The sequence below is a fragment of the Neolamprologus multifasciatus genome, chromosome 10, assembly GCF_963576455.1.
Source record: "Neolamprologus multifasciatus chromosome 10, fNeoMul1.2, whole genome shotgun sequence".
Lineage (NCBI taxonomy): Eukaryota > Metazoa > Chordata > Actinopteri > Cichliformes > Cichlidae > Neolamprologus > Neolamprologus multifasciatus.
This window is the reverse complement of record NC_140448.1, coordinates 12,010,844-12,029,121: the sequence shown is the minus strand read 5'-3', so window position 1 is coordinate 12,029,121 and position 18,278 is coordinate 12,010,844. Positions and strand designations below refer to the sequence as shown.

The window sequence follows — 18,278 nt, the reverse complement described above, 5'->3', positions numbered from 1 at the left end:
TTATTCCTGGAATGACTGATTTCGTTAACTGACAGTCTTTGCAGTGATAATAACAATATAGAAATTGCATCATTACTAAATATATCAACTGCTTACTGGAAAATATCTTTATTCTGTAACTTGTTATCTTCACTGACTTGTTAAATGATTTCACAGAGCTGCAGAGGTGCCAAATGTTCGACAGAAACTTCATCCGACAGCACTGACTTTCCAAAGTGACAGTAGAAAGTAGTGGGAAGATGGTGTGGGAAACTTGGACTCACCAGAGCACAGAGTAAGTCCACAGCCTCCAGTATCAGCTCCTGGTGGCCAATTCTGGATACTCCCAAATCTTCCAGCTCCTGGTGGGTGATACGCAGCAGCTGCTCCCCCCCTACTTTCTCCTTCTCAAAGGTCTTGATGTACTGCTGCAGGCAGTCGTCCAGCCCTTGGGGGAACACAAAGGACAAGAAAACTTTCAGCACAGCTCAAAAGCATGAATTTTTATTTGCAGACTGCATCAGATTTTCAGATTTCTTGTGAAACCACTGTTTGCATTATGCATTCTAACAGGACTTGATATCACTTATTTTGCCAGAATATGTGCTGTAAATCTGTAAAGTGTGAGCACAGGTTGTATTTTGCTGTGTGCAAGTGTGAAGCAGTCTGTGTCAAGACAAGAAATCTGACACACTCCCCCTCGTCAACAGTTCTGATCTGCATTTTCAGCTTCAAACCAGAAAACGCTTTCAGCTAGAAAGAAGCTATGTAGGTGTGCTCGAGTTGTTTTACATATTCAGCTACTGCAGCAGGTGTGAAATCTTTTGGAGAAACAGTTGATGAAGTGCAGCAGACGAAAACAAACTAAGTGATTCTGTAACTTCTGTCTGCGTCAACAGACACCCTGAAATGTATGACTAGAAACTGTTTTCTAAAAAGTATATACACAGGGTAAATCAAAAACTTACAAAAAAAAAACAAAGTCTGTTACCAAAGCATCCCAAGAAAAGCCTTCAAAAAATGCCTCAAGCCGTGATGAGGGGGCCGAGCAGTTCAGTAGGTGATAAGGGGGCCTAACAGTCCCCATGGCAACTTCTTTTGATCATGTTAAAAGCATGGCTGTGAGCTCTGATTGGAAAAATGTGTTTTTGCTTATTGCACATCCCCAGTGGTGATTTTTCTTCACGAACAACCAAAGGAAGGACTGCAAAGTCCATACACCTGTTCTGAAGAAAATACATGTTGCCACTGCCTTACGATCTTACAGTTAGGTTGAAAGGTCTCATAATTAGTTTTAAGGCTAATAATTCAAGAGGTATCTGCTTATTGGAGTCCCAAATAATGGTAAAAGCCACAAATTTGCAAACATGCTCTGGAGTCCACGTACCACGCTCGGTTTTGGTTTTGATTGATCAAAGCATTGAGGAGGTAAGACCTCACTTCCAGTTTATCAGTTTAGCTAATAATTATGCCAGTACTTTTGAAAAGTTAAACTAAAAAACTAGGCTTGATCTGAAGATCATCTTTGCCAGTTTTTGTATAGACTGTTTTAAGTCTGTCGCATTTTTTGTGATAATCTAATATGGCAGCGTGTCCCCGGAGTGCGATTTGAACTTGAAAGGTTGATCTGAGGACTTGATCATATGGTTGAATGGTTAGGAGAGGAGTGCATAAAAGCAACTCTAACTTTAACCCACTGGTTCTCGAGGTGTTAGCATTAAACATTGAAAAGAATCAGGAGACTGCCACAGTTATTGATGGCGTGTCTCTGTAATGCATGAAAGTATTTACTTCAGAAGCTGCACTGTGTCCCGATGATGTACATCATGTTGCAAATCGAGCATGCAGAATCATGTTGCATAAACGAAACCACAATTTGATTTATTTTCTATATGAAATTTGATTTGATAATTGATGTTTCTGCCTCAGGCTTCCTAGAAACTCATTTACTCATTTATGTTTTATTCACTTTCAGATCAAGCAAACACATTAATAAATGAGCTATAAGGGAGCAGCTTTTGTATTGCTTTTCCTATACATTTAATCTTCTCAGGCCCTATTTCTCCCTTTTCACTCTCTTTCTCTTTAACACACACAAGGTTAGTTCTTTCCTCGTCTTGTCTTTTTATTGCAGTGGACCAATCATATACATGTGTCTCAGTGCTAAGCTTCAACCCCACCAAGCATTCAAATCAGGTTTAGCTGGCAGCTAAACGGTCGAGAGGAAACATAGGGAGTTTCATGGTTTTGCATAACATTTAAAGGCTTAACTAATGAGCCTCTTTACCAAGTTAATTGAGACTCATCATGTCAATGAAGTATTCCCCATGTTGCCATAGAAACCACAAAGCAGGTTTTTTGGCAGGGTTTCTCGCTGACCGTGGGGTAATATAAAGAAATAAGAAGAGGGTAGTTTGCAAAAAAGTGACTACATGCTAGCATGAGATATTGAGCTGGTGAAGTTATCAGCTAGTTCCAGAGCGTTTCACATTTCTAAATGACATTATAAAGCATCTTGTGGATATGTGCTGTATAAATGATTTTTACTATAAATAAAAGGGGAACATGGCACAAAATGGCCCTAATATTCTCTATTCTCTATTTTTCCATTGAAATCTGCCATGTTTTGTTTCATATTTTGCTGAAAGCCTTATGCAAAAGAACAATGTGCAATAGAAATCCTTTTTTGGTGGAATGGAAAGACATCTCAACCACATCAATTTTCCTGTCTCTTGCATGTCAGTCAGATTATCAGGCACGGCGTGGAGAAATTAAAAGCACAGCGCTGACACATTATGATCTCCATTCTAGATAATTCACTGGCATTGTAAGGGGAGAGAGCTCTTTAGGGCGGTTAAGCATTGTTATTACGGATCTGTGTTGATCTGACTTGTCATTGATCACTGTCGTCATCTGTGTTAGACAAGAAGACAGTGAGGGTTTGCACTGAAAGATAAAAACTGATATGCATTGCAAGACAACAAATATATTTATGCGCAGATAATCCTAAAACTGCGTTAGGTTTGTACTTTAAAAACACCCAGACAGTACAAAGTGCAACACTGCAATGAAATGCACATATTTTATGTGTTTGCACTGATACCCTTCACCTAGTAAGAACCAATTTCCAGTCAAGCTGGAATTCTTTTCGCTTTTGTGATGAGGATCTATTCTTTAAAGCAGCTTGGGAATAAAGCGTCTAGCTCACACAAAACACTAACAGGGGGTGGAGAGTGGGACTGTGGGAAGGTCACAGGGTGCCCCTATTTGGCCTCCTGTGACATCACGGAGCGGGTATGGTAATAATGAAACCTGTGAATGCTAACGACAAAACGCTGCCAGTCCTCCGGGTTCGATAATGGATGCGAGACAAGAATGAAACCCCCTCCACCCCATCGTTTCCTCTGTTTCAGTGTCTCTCCGTGCCACTCACTCCCTCACTTTAAATTACCATTACTGGGCTCTAGGCACAAGAACTGTCTCTGCTCCACTTGTCAGATGTGGGGCACTGAAGAGTCCTCTCTCGTTTCCAATCTCCACTCCTTGCTCTTTACATACCTCACTTGTGCCACCAGCGTATTTACAGATCATCTTGAATCTCGTTTAAAACTATTGCGGACATTCAATTTCAGCCCATCTCAGCGTCTAATCATCCCTGTGTGTCTCTATAAATAAAGCTGCACATGGATCTTGTTTCCTTTCTGAGCAAGCATCCACTCCTAAACAGCCTGTTTATAAGGCCACATCAGATTGAGGTACAATCTGTAATACACAACTCATACTAAAAACCGTCTGATCCTTGCAATCATGACATATTTGAGCCAGCAGAAAAGGCCTACAGGCTTAGAATAATAATGTTTGCCTGTGTGTATGTGCATATGTGAGTGTGTGTGTTGAGGCGGTAAAGATGCAGGCCTATGGATGTGTATGTTTCATCTGAAACAGGCCATTGCCTGACACGTGAGCACGTGGCTTTGAAAAACAACACACATCGCAGGAGCGCTTATGTGAGTTAAAAGACAAATACACAGGCAGATCGCGTCCTCCCACTGAGTTTAAGGTCTCCTCTTACATTTTTATCACATTTCCCCTCAAAGTACCAACTTTGTAATGCAAACAGACAAAAAAGCAGCATGGCTAATGAGAAATCTGTGCCCTGAAAGTATTCCTGACAGTCTGTGGAAGTAAATCCTCCACAGCTGTTTGGGACATTTATAGATCTTTGGAGCCTGAATAAGCGGACAAATTTCCTCAAAGGAGCCGCTCATCCGACAGCTGTACTGAGCCTAGCGGGTGATGAATTAATTGCAACAACAACTGTATGTCTATCTAACCCCTTTCCAGCCCTCAATTCAGTCTAAATGTCACAGTCTCTTTCTTTCTCTCTCTCTAAAAGAAAATCTTAAAAGTGCTTCATCACCAAACTGAACCTCATTATTCTGCTGGAGGATCCCTGAAAAATGAAAAAAAAAGAATGCTTTGATTCGCATTTAAGTGATTTTTGTTGGGATTTTATGTTTGTTTTTTGTTTTGTTTTTGAGTGAATAATCTTTATGATAGGCCTCAGGATTTAGGTACCCTTGGGAGGTTTTGAAACTACTAGAAGCTCATCTAAGTCAGCTGTGACTTCTTAATGACTTGAGCATCTGTGGATAAACATATCACAGATGGCTGTACAAGCTCTGATAGTGTACTGCTCTCCCAGCTCTGTTTTTATTCTGTGCACATGCAAAGCCTGGTCAATAACTCGAACCTCTTTTTCTTTCCTCCTCCACACAGATTCTGCACCCAGATCCAGCGAGAGGGGAAATCATTCGTGTGTAATTACTAGATCTCCGCTACAACCATCTGCGAGGCAGCCTTATGTTAACAATGACCACCGCAGGACACAATAGATGGGTTTTCCGTGTAGAGCTGTTTGAATCTGAGAACATCTCTTTTTAAAAGGAGGGGGTGGGGGGCAAGACGTCTGCAAGCTAGAAGTGCTTGAAAAAAAAAAGATCGACTAACTGATTTAAGGCTGTGATTAAAAGCTTCCCGAAGCTGCAAGGCGACGAGGCGAAACCCCGAGGCTCAGCAGGTGTTTTGGCATCTCGAGTCAGTCCGTGTTGAAATGCATTTCAGCGCAACACCACACATGCGATTCACTGCAGCGCAGCAGTTTAATGGTCATCGCGTCTGATGCCTTACCTTTCATCCAGTCAACCACCTGACTAGAGCTCCACTTGCTCACGGGCTCCATAACCAGTGCCATGGTAGAAGTTTGTCTTCGCGCTTGACAAAAGAAAAAAAAAATCCCACGCACACACTCCCCACAAACCAAACTCCCCACCCAAAACGTTAAAAAAAACAAATAGAAAGAAAATTAGAAAAGATATTAAAATAGGCTTGATTCAGTGACCATCTAAAGTCTTCTGTGATTGGTTTGAGTATTTACAAACAAATCGAGGTAGGTCCAAAAGGTCCAAAATGTCGCTGTGAGAAGCCCGAATGCAGCTCGGCGGACTTGTGCACATTCATGTGCTCTTCACTTGCTTGAAAGAGCTCTTTTACTTGTGATTCATGTCAGGCTCGGATGCTGGTGGGTCGCTGCTGCCCGACCCCTCTTCCAAAATGCATCCCAGTACCATCCAGAGCGGAGAACAACGCGCAGACTGTTACTTCACACTGGCGTCTGGGAAGGATGGGTTCGCTCTGAGCATCCTCCCTCATACACAGACATGGAGTCATAGCTTTCACCGCGCGAGTGTACCCTCTGTATGTGGTGTGATTAATGCCACAAGAAGCCAAGAGGAGTGCGAGCGGGGTGGGGGCTGTTAATGGGAATGAATGGATCCAGATTATAAGGGATTTTGATAAGAAGAAGTGCTGGATCCATGTAAAGCTTTTGGAGTGGCAGAACTTATTTGCCATGCTTTTAGCAAAGCACTCATCAACCACAGCCCACAGGAAAGCAGTGGTAATAAAAATGTAAATAAAAAAATTAAAAGTGATTTGTATATTAGCTTGTATTCTTTAATTAGAAAAACCCTACAAAATCCTATCTAGAAAATTGTGACTCTAGTCAAGTATATAAGTTTTGATAAACATCTAGAAAGATAAAGGTACATAATAGAGGTCGGCGCTTAATTCCAAAATATTTCTGGATCATTTGAAAATTGAATTGTACTTTTTATTTCTTTTGGTTAAATATCAATAATACTAATTTTACTGTGTATCTTCAGGGGGCTACAGTTCAAGAAGACACCCAGACCCACGAGTCACCAGTGTTTAGGCTAGAAACTAAACCCCGCTGATTTATCAGTTGGCTAATATTACTGACCAGTGGTAGATATTTGTCAATTATCTATTGACATGGTATTTATAACAGTTGATAAATTAAAATTTGAAAAGTAAAGAAAAGATGGAAGAAGAATTCCATGAGTGTTGAGATTGCATAGTTTGTCCACCAGAGGGTGTGCTGCATCGCCTGTTGGCCATATTTCTTTGTAACACAATAGAATCAGGCAGTATGTAAACAAGTAAATTAATAACTACAGACAATAAATATTACGGAAATCAGCTCCGTCTTCACCACAACAGATTTGCATTGAGGAGGTCCAACTGTAAATCTACTTTCTCATCACTCCTGAACAAAATCTTGAGACTCCTCCACTTGGGGCAACGACTCATTCCCAGCTTAGGATGCTGTTTCCACTCATTCCCAGCTGAGAATCAAAGCCTCTGACTTGGAGGTTTCTAAATCTCATCCCAGCCACTTCACACTCAGCTGCAAACCAATTCAGTACGAGCTGAAGGTCTTCGCTCCATGAAGCAAGTACCGTGTCATCTGTAAACAGTAAATATGCGATCCCGAGGCATCTGCGTTAGACATCGACATCTGAACTGAGGAGTCAATGCCACACTTGACCCTATTCGCTATTATGCAATAAGAACCTGAAACCATCAAAAGTTTTGCATTTTTTGCTTGAAAAATGTTTTCAAATGCAGATGTGGTTGTCTGTGTTACTGTGTTTGTGTCCATGTTTCCATAACAGTTTGCCAACCACACCACTGTGGTCACATTTTTAAAAAAAAAGTGGTCACTAAATTAGTTACTAGGGATGGGTATCGTTTAGGTTTTATCCGATACCGGTGCCAAACTGGTACTTTTGAAACGGTGCCGGTGTCGTGCCAAACTAGGTATCCCCGACAGAATTTGTTTCCCCTGCGTCGGAAGCACACGCTGGACTGTCCAAATCACGGACAAACAGTATTCCACATTGTTGATTTTTAGTTTACAAACACTTCTTATAATGACTAACTACTCCTGACATTTTTGAGATGTTAGCTCTTTATACAACGAAGTTATAGTGGGATACAAATAATATCAGGCTGATCCTGCCACAATTTGTTCCCCCTGTGTAAATCACGGACAAACAGTATCCAGCATTGCTGATTTTTCGTTCACAAAGACTTCTTATTATGACGCATTACTCCTGAAACTTTGGAGGATTTAGCTCTTTATATAGTAAAGTTACAGGAGAATAAAAATAGTTATCAGCCAAAATGTTAATGGTTTATTAAAATAATCCCACCTGACACCCGTGAGCAATAAATATATAATTTTCTGTTGTAACCCTCAAACTGAATTATAATGTAACGATACTAATTTTTCACAAAATGAAAACATCAGTACTTCTTGCGTGCTCCCAGCACAGGGGAAACAAATTCTGTCGGGGATACCTACTTTGGCACAACACCGGTGCTTAAACGGTGCTCAAACCGGTGCTTAAAGAATGGAGAACACAAAATTGGTCCAAAAACCTCTCATGTTCAGCTGTTTTTATTGTAAAAAGATAACAATGTTAGCCTTTTCTGCAGCTATAGGGCATATATGATATCACTCTTGGCTGGAAGCAGTGCTTAAACAATGGAAAAAACAAACTTTGTCCAAAAACCTCTCATGTTTAACTGTTTTCCACTTTTTCTTTGGTCATTTTAGCCTTTTTGGCCAGGGTGAAGGGAGTATCTGCCATCAAACAAGAAGACAGCTGCATGTAACTACGACAGTGTTTGCTAGTTCACCTTACATGCATTAATGTAATAACGTGGTTAGCCTACTCAACGTAAATTGCACACGAACAACATGAAGCTACTCACGCAGAGAAGAACGGCTGCTGCTGCCATCATCATCCGTCACCACCACACCCGCAGTAGATGCGCTCGGTGTGAGGTCTCGCAGCAAGCTATCAAATACGGCGCATTTTTCTGCTTTAAAAAAACCCGCTATGCGTCGCCAGGTGTTTCATCGGATTTGAGGTGTTACCTCCTTTGACAGTATCACAGTATCACCTTAAAGCACTTGTTGCAGGCTGGTGAGTTTGCATATTTTGCTGTGAAGTACAGCCAGACTTTTGACCGCTTCGTCTTGGGCATTTTTAATCTGTAGCTCTGCTCTAAAAGTACGTACGTACCTGGGCCCGCCTACTATCCTCGGAAACGTAAAATGATTGGCTAGAATTCAAAGTGTATGACATCTCAGAAAAAAAAAGCACCGAAATGAAGCACCGAAATGTGCGCTGCTTTTCGGTCTGGTTACTACCGTTTATGTCAGAACCGGTGCCATCATGGCACCGGATACCGGTACCCATCCCTATTAGTTACACATATAATGTTTAGGAAATGCTGCATTTAAAGGGACCTTTGTTGTTAATATCCTATGCTTTCCCCCACAGGGCATAAGCTTTTGCAGCGCTGATAACAGGCATGCTGCTTGGGAAAAGAGAACAGCCTGCATTTTGTCTTCTGAACACTGCCGCAATCTGACGACGACGTGTCATTACACATGCCACTAACTCCATCAGGCCGAGTGGGTATTCTGGGAACCACTTCTCCTCTTTTCCTTTCAGGCCCTGGGGCACTAATCACCCCTCATACAGGCCACTGTTTCCTCCTGCTGTCTTTGTCGCTGCTCACGCCTCCATCACACAAAGCGCAGTGTAGTGGAAACAACGATCACCACCGAGACAAGGATGCTGACATGTGCCTGTGTTTTGGTTTTTTTCATGTATGGGTAAACAGCTTCGGGGGGAAAGCTTAGTGCCTGGAAATGGTAACTCTGCATTTTAACTAAGAGCAGTAACATATAAATACACATTTTTTTAAAATTAAAATATAAATTAGCGCATATTTCATTCGGTTGCTGTTCTTTTTAGTTTCTATTACATATATATATATATATATATATATATATATATATATATATATATATATATATATATATATATAATGAAAAATGGCCCAAAAAATTTACAGGAATTAAAAAAAATACTCTTCTTAAGGTTAATGAACAACATAATGTTGCTTTTTTTTTTTTTTAAATCCACAGTTGAGTGATTTAGATGTCAGAACAAGCACCCAGATAGGCGCCAGGGAAGTAGATTAAGCTGGGATCCAAGATCATTGCAAATAATAGTGGTACTCCCAGAAGAATTCAGTGCTATCAGGAAACAGTCCTTATCATTACACAATTGCAATAAAGCATTTGCACTGCACTCATGATATAATGTATGAATTATATCAAAGCAAATTATGAATTTGCTTTGTTGAGGTGTGTTTGTCATGTTAGCTTTTTCTTTATCACGAATTAGTTGATATCTTTTTAAAAGGAATCATGAACTAGGGAGGACCTTAAATTGGTGGTGGTGTGGGTGGGTGGGTAAGGATGGGGGTGTAACCTGTTAGGTTGCCTGTTTATTTTAAATTTTAAAAAAAAATTGGCAGCAGTGCCTCCATAAAGTAATGCAATCGGAAGCAACACATTACGCTGCCATGCCAATATCTTGCCCCATCGCTCAGCATACAGACAAGTGTGAAACTTAATCATTTCACTGGCTACAGCTCCTTTAAGCAATGTTGGGGTTTTTTTTTTCACCTTTATGAGTCATATGGTGCAGCAGGGACACAGCCGAGGGAAATGTGTGTATTACTGTGCAATGAGCACAAGCTCTCACAGGTTTGACATTCAGTATCAGACTTATATAACAGCAGGGTCATCATATAGTTCAAGATGACACTGATTTGCAAGAAGTGCAGTGATGGAGGAAGTACTCATTAAATTCATTTGCACACCACTCTGTGCAAATTTCAATACCATATTTATCTAAAGGTATAAGAATAAATCAACAATTTTGTAACAGTGGTATCCAAAGTTAAAGTGTCTATAGCATTTTGAAATGTTAATTATCATTATTGTTAAGGAATTCATCTGAATCCGAATACTTTATTAATCCCTAAGGAAATTATATCACCTACTCCAATAGATCAGATTCTGTGACATTGCTTTATATATTAGTAGTAGTGCTGTCCTGTGAGAACCACATGTAGTTTTTCATGAGCTCAGAGAAACAGGAAATTAAAAGTTTGGTTGGGAAAGGTGTTCAAAATGAAAGCAATGAAAGCTGTGAGGCAAAAATACTTGATTATTACAATATTTTCCTCTGAGGTAAAGTAATAAAATGGAAAACATATGCTCAAGTAAAGTCCTTTAGTACTGGGTACTAAAACACAGTATAACAGATATAGTAATTATATTTAGTTAGAATAAATGTGCCATGAAGTATCATAAAATTAAACAATAAAACCTTAGCATAGTAGTAGTAGTAGTAGATATATAAACAGCTGCTATATAGAAAGTTAGCTGAAGTGGTACTCTACAAACATTTCACATCTGATTACATGGGATGCACCCAGTTACTGTTACTGATTTCAGGTTTGTCACTTGTCTCAAGTGATGTTGTTTAAGTCTGACTGAGTCTAAAGTCCACAAGTTTGAAAATGAAAACAAAAGTAATCATATGGAGCTAAAAGCTTTGTACGTCTTTGCAGTCCAGTCATCATATCAGCTCGGAGTTGGCTGTTTAAAGTTACATTAGCTGCTGGCAAAAAAGACAGATAGCCACCCAGAATAGTTAGCAGTTGGCTTTTAAAATAAAGACTGTGGGGGGAGGGGGGGGGGAGACTGTGCTGCAGCAATTTTCTATTTGTCATTTGAATAACTGTGCGTGGAGAGTCCAGCAGTGAAAGGACTGCAGTTGTAAATTGCTGGGTCGAGAGCACATCTCTTCGGTAAGTTTTCCAGTCCTTTGGTCACTTATAATGTAACTCTAACAGCCAGGATCAGAACACCTAAACAGCTAAATGAAGTGATTTAAGCCAGTGTTTTTCCACCAGCCCTGTACATTTTGTACAAAATTGATTGTCAATTGTGTATAGATAGATAGATAGATAGATAGATAGATAGATAGATAGATAGATGGATAGATGGATAGATAGATAGATAGATAGATAGATAGATAGATAGATAGATAGATAGATAGATAGATAGATAGATCTTTGACATCCTTCTAGATCAATTTGCAGCTTCAAAGTACTGAGTCTATATTATGCCAACGTGATATAATAATATAATAATAATAATAATATGAAAAAATTCATTCAGATTTGTGATTATTTTACTTTTGGAGTTTTACTTATACGTATTTTTGCAGCTTTTGGATGCATATGATTTTTTTAATACCTCTGTGTACTCCAAAAAGTTGATTCTGTTCATCTGGACGTAGCGTTTTGTGGGAGAAACGTTTCGTCACTCATCCAAGTGACTTCTTCACTGAAGTCACGTCTTCACTGAAGAAGTCATGAAACGTTTCTCCCACAAAACGCTACGTCCAGATGAACAGAATCAACTTTTTGGAGATTTACTTTCCTGGATGATTGAGAATGCATCAAGACCTCTGTGTACTGTACCACACCTCCACTACTCGTCTTTTTTCTCTTGATTTTCACATTTTATCCTGTAGGTGGTAGTGTAGGCCTAGTGAGGTGTAGTATAGCCATAAAAGAAGAAGAAACTTAAGACGAAGAAGAAGAAGAAACTTCCAGTCACGGAGAAGGGTAAGCTATTCACTGTTCATTACATGCTTTTAATGTAGCAATAATGTATTTATTCTATAAACAGTGAAATTGCATGAGATGATTGAGTGTCGTGAAAGCATTTGTCGTCGTTTTGTGTAAACGTCGTGTTCCTCGTTGCCTGTTGGAGCCTTCTTATTACGCTTCATCGAGTTAGCTTATGTAAATCTCTAAGTTCAAAATCAACACGGCTAGCATTAAATCATTCAGAAAGCCATTATGAAAAGCCGCGGACATAATTTTATCATGGTATGTAGAGGCTGCTGTAGGTCAGACAGGTGCCACGAGCTCCCATTCATAACATGATGAAAAGGAAAACGCAATGCGGAAGAGTTCCCAAAAATGTCAAATTAAACCAGTTTCTACTCTGCTTTATGAATGCAGACCTCAAGCAGTTAGAGTAAGGAAGGCCAACAAATTCCTGTTAGCCAGCACATGGATACGATAGCGAAACAAGCTTTGCTTTAAGCAGGAAGAAACCTGCAGTATGACCAGGCTCAGCGTGGGCGGTGATCAGCTTGACAGATAGTAGGAATACATGTATAACAATAAACCAGAGTTACCTGCAGGAGTGCACAGAAGAAGAGAGAGGGAGGGGACAAAGAGCAAAGACACAGCATATTAATAGACACTGGTAACAAAACTGTGCTGATAGCTCCAGGCTCCACCTCCCAGTCTACTTTTCAAAACTCAAGGAAGTGTAATTAAGGCAAAGTGCTAATGTGATATGAGACTTACAAATGCTAGCAAATGGTAATGCTGTGGGAAACGTGATCACTTTGATACTAATAGCACCCTTGCTGCAGCTCGAATTGCAGTAATCTAAAAAGGAACAAGTGCACCGTTATTTGTTTCTACATTCCTACTTAGGACTATAATTTATATAATGTATTTTATATAATATATGTATATATAATTACAAAATAATTGGGAGCTGTCCATCCATTTTCTTCTCATTATTCGGGGGTCACAGTGTGCCTGGAGTCAGTGTATCTGATATACCTGTGTTGGTGTTGTTTCTGCATCACCATAATAATGTCGGTCCAGGATCAACATTGCAATTGACCAGCCATGCTGTTGTTGTCATAACTTTGCAATGTGAGGGAGAAGGAAAGAAATGCTAAATGAATGCTCAGACAATGTGATTGGTCAGTTGCAATTCTGATCCTGGACCACAAGTGTTATGACTGTTCGGCAACAACACCAACACAACAATATCAGATTGTGTCCTGAGCCTATTCCAGCAATCATGAACACGAAATGGGGTGCACTCTAGACAGGTCATCAGTCATCCTAACATGCATGTCTTTAGACTGTGGGAGGGAGCAGTAGCAGGTGTAGGGAGAACATGCACACTCCACCAGCTGGCTAACCAACAACCTTCTTGCTGTGCTAACCCCTGCACCGCTATTCAAACCAATGCAGGAGCCAGTGTCAGAATATTTGAAACCACAGTCTTTTATGCTTATTAGTTACTTTCCCAAGACCTCTAAAGGAAAGTTGTATAATTTCTTTTTGGCAAGGCAATGTCAAAAGATTACTAAAGACATCTTTAATAGCAGAAACGTGTTGAATAAGCTAGAGTAGAAAGCTTAATATGTGTCTCCTTTATTTCCCCAGGATTTTTCTTCTTCTTCTTATCAGTGCTGCTCACTGACACTCTCCATGACATCATGAGCGACATAGACGAAGCGATGGCCATGCAATCAGAAGGCTCTTCCATTGGGGAAGCAGCTTCTGGAAGACGGGAAAGTGAGCTTGAGGAGGAGTTAGATGATGATGATGAGGACCTCTACTACATTCCTCCGAGAAGACCTTCGCTTGACCTTGGACCCAGTCCAATGGACACAACCCACTGGTATGGAGAAATGTTTGACTTGCAACCCCTTCCTGTGCTTCTCTCACTCTAACACTGTGTTTTTGTAGTGAAAATGCTTTTTAAGTATTGTTAAGTGAGTAAAATTTATGCCGACCTATGCTGTGACTGTCTGTAATTTCTTAGGTTACAATACATAAAAATAAGCATCACTCAGTTTGCAGTGGGATTTCAGATTTTGATGTCTTCAGCTTCAGCTTGTCTCTTTTTGGGTTGTTACATGTTATACATGTACATACGTAATTTATATTTCATGCATCCATCTTTGTTTTCTTTTCTACGCATATTTAAGTTGAAGATTGCAAACTGTGTCCGGTCTTTGAACTTTTGGTTTACTACCAGTGCATAAATACTCAATTACATTCAGAAATGATTAAAAACCAGACTAGTTACATGAAACTGTTAATCGATTAGTTATCAGCACAGGCTAAAGACAGGAAAATTGCACGCATCATTAATAGTAAGAATTTCACTGGGTTATTGACCGGTCACACTACTAAGTGGTTGTGACTCTGCTGACAGGGGATTTTCCCCTCATAGTTGAAGTCTGCTGAACTAGACTTTCGGGGCCAAATAGAGCACAGTCTATTTCAACTTTATGCATCAGCACCTGCTCAATAAACTACAGTTTTCAGACAGTGAAGTTAAACTGGAAATATTGGAAACTCCAGTTGTTCTTGATTGCGTCATTGCTTGGCTGTTTTTGTGCTCAGGTGGGATTTTCGGTCTGCAACTTTTGCTGTCTTTTTGCTACATCACATATGCTGAGTCTTAGTAGAGTCACTCCAGTGAAGGAAAGCCCTTCCATCATGCATCATAATTGCTCAATATCCTCAGTTTGAATAACTTAGACTTTTCTAGATAAGTGAGAAAAATCACAGACTGGGCTATTTTGCATGATGTCTGGAAATTTACTTGCCGTGTGGTCACTAAGTAACTAAAAGAACTGTCATTCTACCATTCCTTCTTTTTTAGGGATTACGTGGACCAGGCCTTGTCTCCAGCTCAGAGCTACAGCACAATGACAAGCGAAGTCTTAGACAAAATGGAAGAAGACGACACATCTTCCACAAGGTGCAAACAAGTCATGTCAGTTTTAATCAGAATGCAATTTTTTTAAGGAGGAAAAAAACCGAAAAAAATTAAGTTGAACCAAAGTACTTTCCAGTTAAAGAAGATGGATTAATAGTCCAAGCAGCCTATCCAAAAAATACACAAGCTTTTCATATAAGAATATTCAGAGAGGACGAAATCTGTCTCTGTTAAATTAATTCCTGGAAAGAGTGAAACACTTCATTTAAACACAGCTTTGTCTCCTTGTTTTTAGTGTCCGCCGACAGAGAGCAGATTCGTACTCTAGCTGTTACTCCGTAGACAGTGACGACTGTGAAAAGAAGATTCGCAAGTAAGAAACTTGCACATGTTACTGTGTGTGGCTTTTTCCAGTATTGTCACTAAAATATTTTGCCGCATTTTCACTGTGACGTCACTAGGGTCAGGAGCAAAGAGGATGTCCCTGAATCTTCTGACACAAACAAGTTAATCGAAAACACAAGTGAGAAAAGGCATCCGTCTCTAACAATTCCATTCACTTTTAAGGTCAGTCACTGTTCTTTTTTTGCCTTTGTCCATTTTTTGTTAAAGATAAAAACAAGCACTATATAGACATAGTTATATTTGACTGCTTTTTTGGGTTTAGGCTATCTCAAAAATCCTTGGAAAGCTGTCAGAGTTTGAACTTAGGGGATTCAAAAGGATGCTTTGGAAGTATTACCCGCAATCGTTCAACACTCCTCCACAAAACATGGACCTAGTGGACCTGGTCGACCGCTTACTCGAGTGTTACAGCCTTGAAAATTCATTCCAGATCACCAAAACCCATCTGGCCGAGATGGGGAAAAAGAAGCTGGTTGATTATGTCGATACTTTGTGCCTTAGAAGTAAGTGCCCTTGAGTATGCCTTCATGTCTTGTTTTGACTGCTAATTTAACCTTAATGAATGCAATGATGACACATCTGCACAAACTTCTTCATGTATGCACATTTTCTTTTCTTTATTTTTTTCAGATGAAGTACGCTACGAATTAGCCGAGTGTCTGAAGCAGAAATACGGTGAAGTATGTGAGGATTATGGTGGTGAGAAGAGGCCCTTTGACGATGTCCATACTACTCTCAAAATTGTTTCCACGTGTGATAATGGCCCCAATATCGAACACGAGGTCATGAAAATAGGAAAGCTGGACAGCAACCAGGAAGCACCCAAGGAGATTTCTACTGCAGATATTTTAACTCCTAAATATCTGGAGACCTCAAGTTCAAAGTTAGTATTGCTCACTGGAGTGGCAGGATCAGGGAAGTCTATGGCAGTCAGAAGGTTAGTCCTCGATTGGATTGAAGAACGAGCACACAAGCACGTGACTTTCTTGTTTCCTTTGCCAGTCAGAGAACTCAAACAGTTTGAGGGCGAAAAACTTTCCTTGGCAGGCTTAGTTAAAAAACTCTACCCGGCAACAGAAAAACTGAGAGATGGGGATTACAGGTGCGACGAATGCCAAATGATGTTTGTCTTAGAGGGACTGGATGAGTACCCCTGGAAGATTGACTTTGAAAACACAGAGCTTCTGACTGACCCCACAGATACCAGCAATCTGAAGGTCATCGTGGTCAACCTCATGAGAGCGAGGTTGCTTTACCGCGGCCTGTGCTTGGTTACTACTCGGCCATATGTACGCGCCTGCGTCCCATGGGATGCGCACTACAATGAGATAGAAGTACTTGGTTTCCGTGACACTCAACGGGACGAGTACTTTCAGAAGTGGTTTAAGGACTCAAACCAAGCAGCTCGAGTTATTGATTATATCAATTCTACCAAAACCCTCCGTGTCATGTGCCACCTGCCCTTGTTCTGCTCTATAGTGGCCGATGAGTGCCAGAGCATATTTAAAGAAAAGGGCACACACGCAGAGCTGCCAAACAGCATCACCTACATGTACACAAAGCTGCTGTTTTCACTCCTGCGTCAGAATCGCAAATGGAGAGCTCCAGAAAACAGCGTCGATAAAGAGAGAGACCTTCTTATTAAACTTGGAAAGCTGGCCTTCTCGATGCTGGAACAAGGCCAGTACAAGATAACACAGACTGACTGGAAAGAAAAGGGCATCAACGATCTGGAGGCAGTGTCCTACACAGGCCTGTGCATGCAGTATGTCACAAAGCCATACGTGCTGTTCAACGAGAATGTCTTGAGCTTTATCCACCCCACCATGCAGGAGTACCTGGCTGCTCTTTATGCAATGCTCACCTTCGCAAATCTCGGGAAGAACATTTTCGAGGAGAAACTGAAAATCAAAGTTAAGGGGATGTTCAGGGGGCCCACGCCCTCGGAGATGTACAAGAACGCTGTGGACAGGAGTCTGCAGTGCGAGGATGGCAGATTGGACTTTTTCCTGCGTTTCCTGTTTGGAATGACACTTAAAACCAACCAGGAACTTCTGCAGCCCTTCTTCACCTCTCCCTTAAAGTGGCCAACTGCCACTGGAGATGCTGCTGCTCTCATCAGGAAGAGAATGAAAGACAGTCAGAATCCTGAGAGGAATAGAAACTTGCACTGCTGCCTGAAGGAGCTCGGGTCACAATCACTGGGCTCAGTATCCAGTTTAACTGACTGTTAAACGCTGATGACTGCGTAGAATTATTCAAGTCCAAGTCTTCAATGAATTCAAAAAACTGGCTGCACAGTGAGCTACAGTCTCTCTACATTATGACAATGTGATCAGTGTTCAGCCAACGTAAACACTATCGAGTTTAAGGGAGCTAAACTAAGGGTGAAAATGCTTATTTTTAGACTTTTAAAATCGTCAAAAAGTGATGTTTGTTTTAGAAAAGGTGTGAGATTAAAGTGCCTTATATTGGAAGTTTGGGGTTTTGGGGTTTTTGTGTTTTTGTTTTATTTTACATAGTGCATCTAGGATCAAAGATTCTTGATAATGTGTAAATTCTTTTGTCAAGTGTGGGGTTGTGTTGCTGCTGTTGCTGTGCCTGAAATGTGTTAGTCTAAAAAAATAATATACCTTCTAAAATCTGCTTAAAAAAATAACATAAGGAGAAATATTATAATAAAAGTGTCTGACTAATGCTTTTACTCTGAGTTCATTCTAACTGCTTGTTGACCTCTTCCATTATTGTATAGGAATTTCTTTTACCTAGGTATTAATCACATTATGTTATTGCAGCACGGTGGCACGGTGGTTAGCACTGTTGCCGCACAGCAAGAAGGTCCTGAGTTCAATTCCACCATCAGGCTGGGGTCTTTCTGTGTGAAGTTTGCACTGCGTGTTTGCGTGGGTTCCCTCCAGGTACTCCGGCTTCCTCCCACCGTCCAAAGACATGCAGCTTGTGGGGATAGGTTAATTGGATAATCCAAATTGTCACTAGGTGTGAATGTGCGAATGAATGTGAGTGCGAATGATTG

At 40.5% G+C, this 18,278-nt stretch overlaps 2 protein-coding genes across 5 annotated transcripts in view; one reads left to right on the top strand and one right to left on the bottom strand.

Moving 5' to 3' along the window:
- The window catches only part of LOC146509694 (connector enhancer of kinase suppressor of ras 2-like), a 34,054-nt gene extending 28,329 nt beyond the window's left edge, over positions 1-5,725 (bottom strand). For 3 of the 4 annotated variants that reach the window (XM_085174996.1, XM_085174997.1, XM_085174999.1), the window contains exons 1-2: positions 5,170-5,725; positions 264-427 (exon numbers count right to left, since the gene is read on the bottom strand). In XM_085174996.1, coding sequence (XP_085031122.1) covers positions 264-427; positions 5,170-5,233 — 228 coding nt within the window. In that variant the 5' untranslated portion in view covers positions 5,234-5,725. The remainder of the gene's footprint in view (positions 1-263; positions 428-5,169) is intronic. The other variant, XM_085174998.1, reaches the window with a different exon arrangement.
- A 6,091-nt stretch (positions 5,726-11,816) lies between these two features.
- Positions 11,817-17,942, top strand: nlrc3l1 (NLR family, CARD domain containing 3-like 1). The gene is made up of 7 exons (XM_085174442.1): positions 11,817-11,913; positions 13,552-13,789; positions 14,783-14,881; positions 15,135-15,212; positions 15,301-15,406; positions 15,507-15,747; positions 15,875-17,942. The coding sequence occupies exons 2-7, from the start codon at positions 13,605-13,607 to the stop codon at positions 17,476-17,478; spliced, it is 2,313 nt and encodes a 770-aa protein (XP_085030568.1). The 5' UTR covers positions 11,817-11,913; positions 13,552-13,604; the 3' UTR covers positions 17,479-17,942.
- The last annotated feature ends 336 nt before the right edge of the window (positions 17,943-18,278 follow it).

Coding starts and splice junctions, on each gene's coding strand:
- nlrc3l1 (XM_085174442.1), top strand. CDS start 13,605: ATGAGCGACATAGACGAAGCGATGGCCATGCAATCAGAAGGCTCTTCC. Junction 14,882..15,134: donor GACGACACATCTTCCACAAG/GTGCAAACAAGT, acceptor CCTTGTTTTTAG/TGTCCGCCGACAGAGAGCAG. Junction 15,748..15,874: donor CGATACTTTGTGCCTTAGAA/GTAAGTGCCCTT, acceptor TATTTTTTTCAG/ATGAAGTACGCTACGAATTA.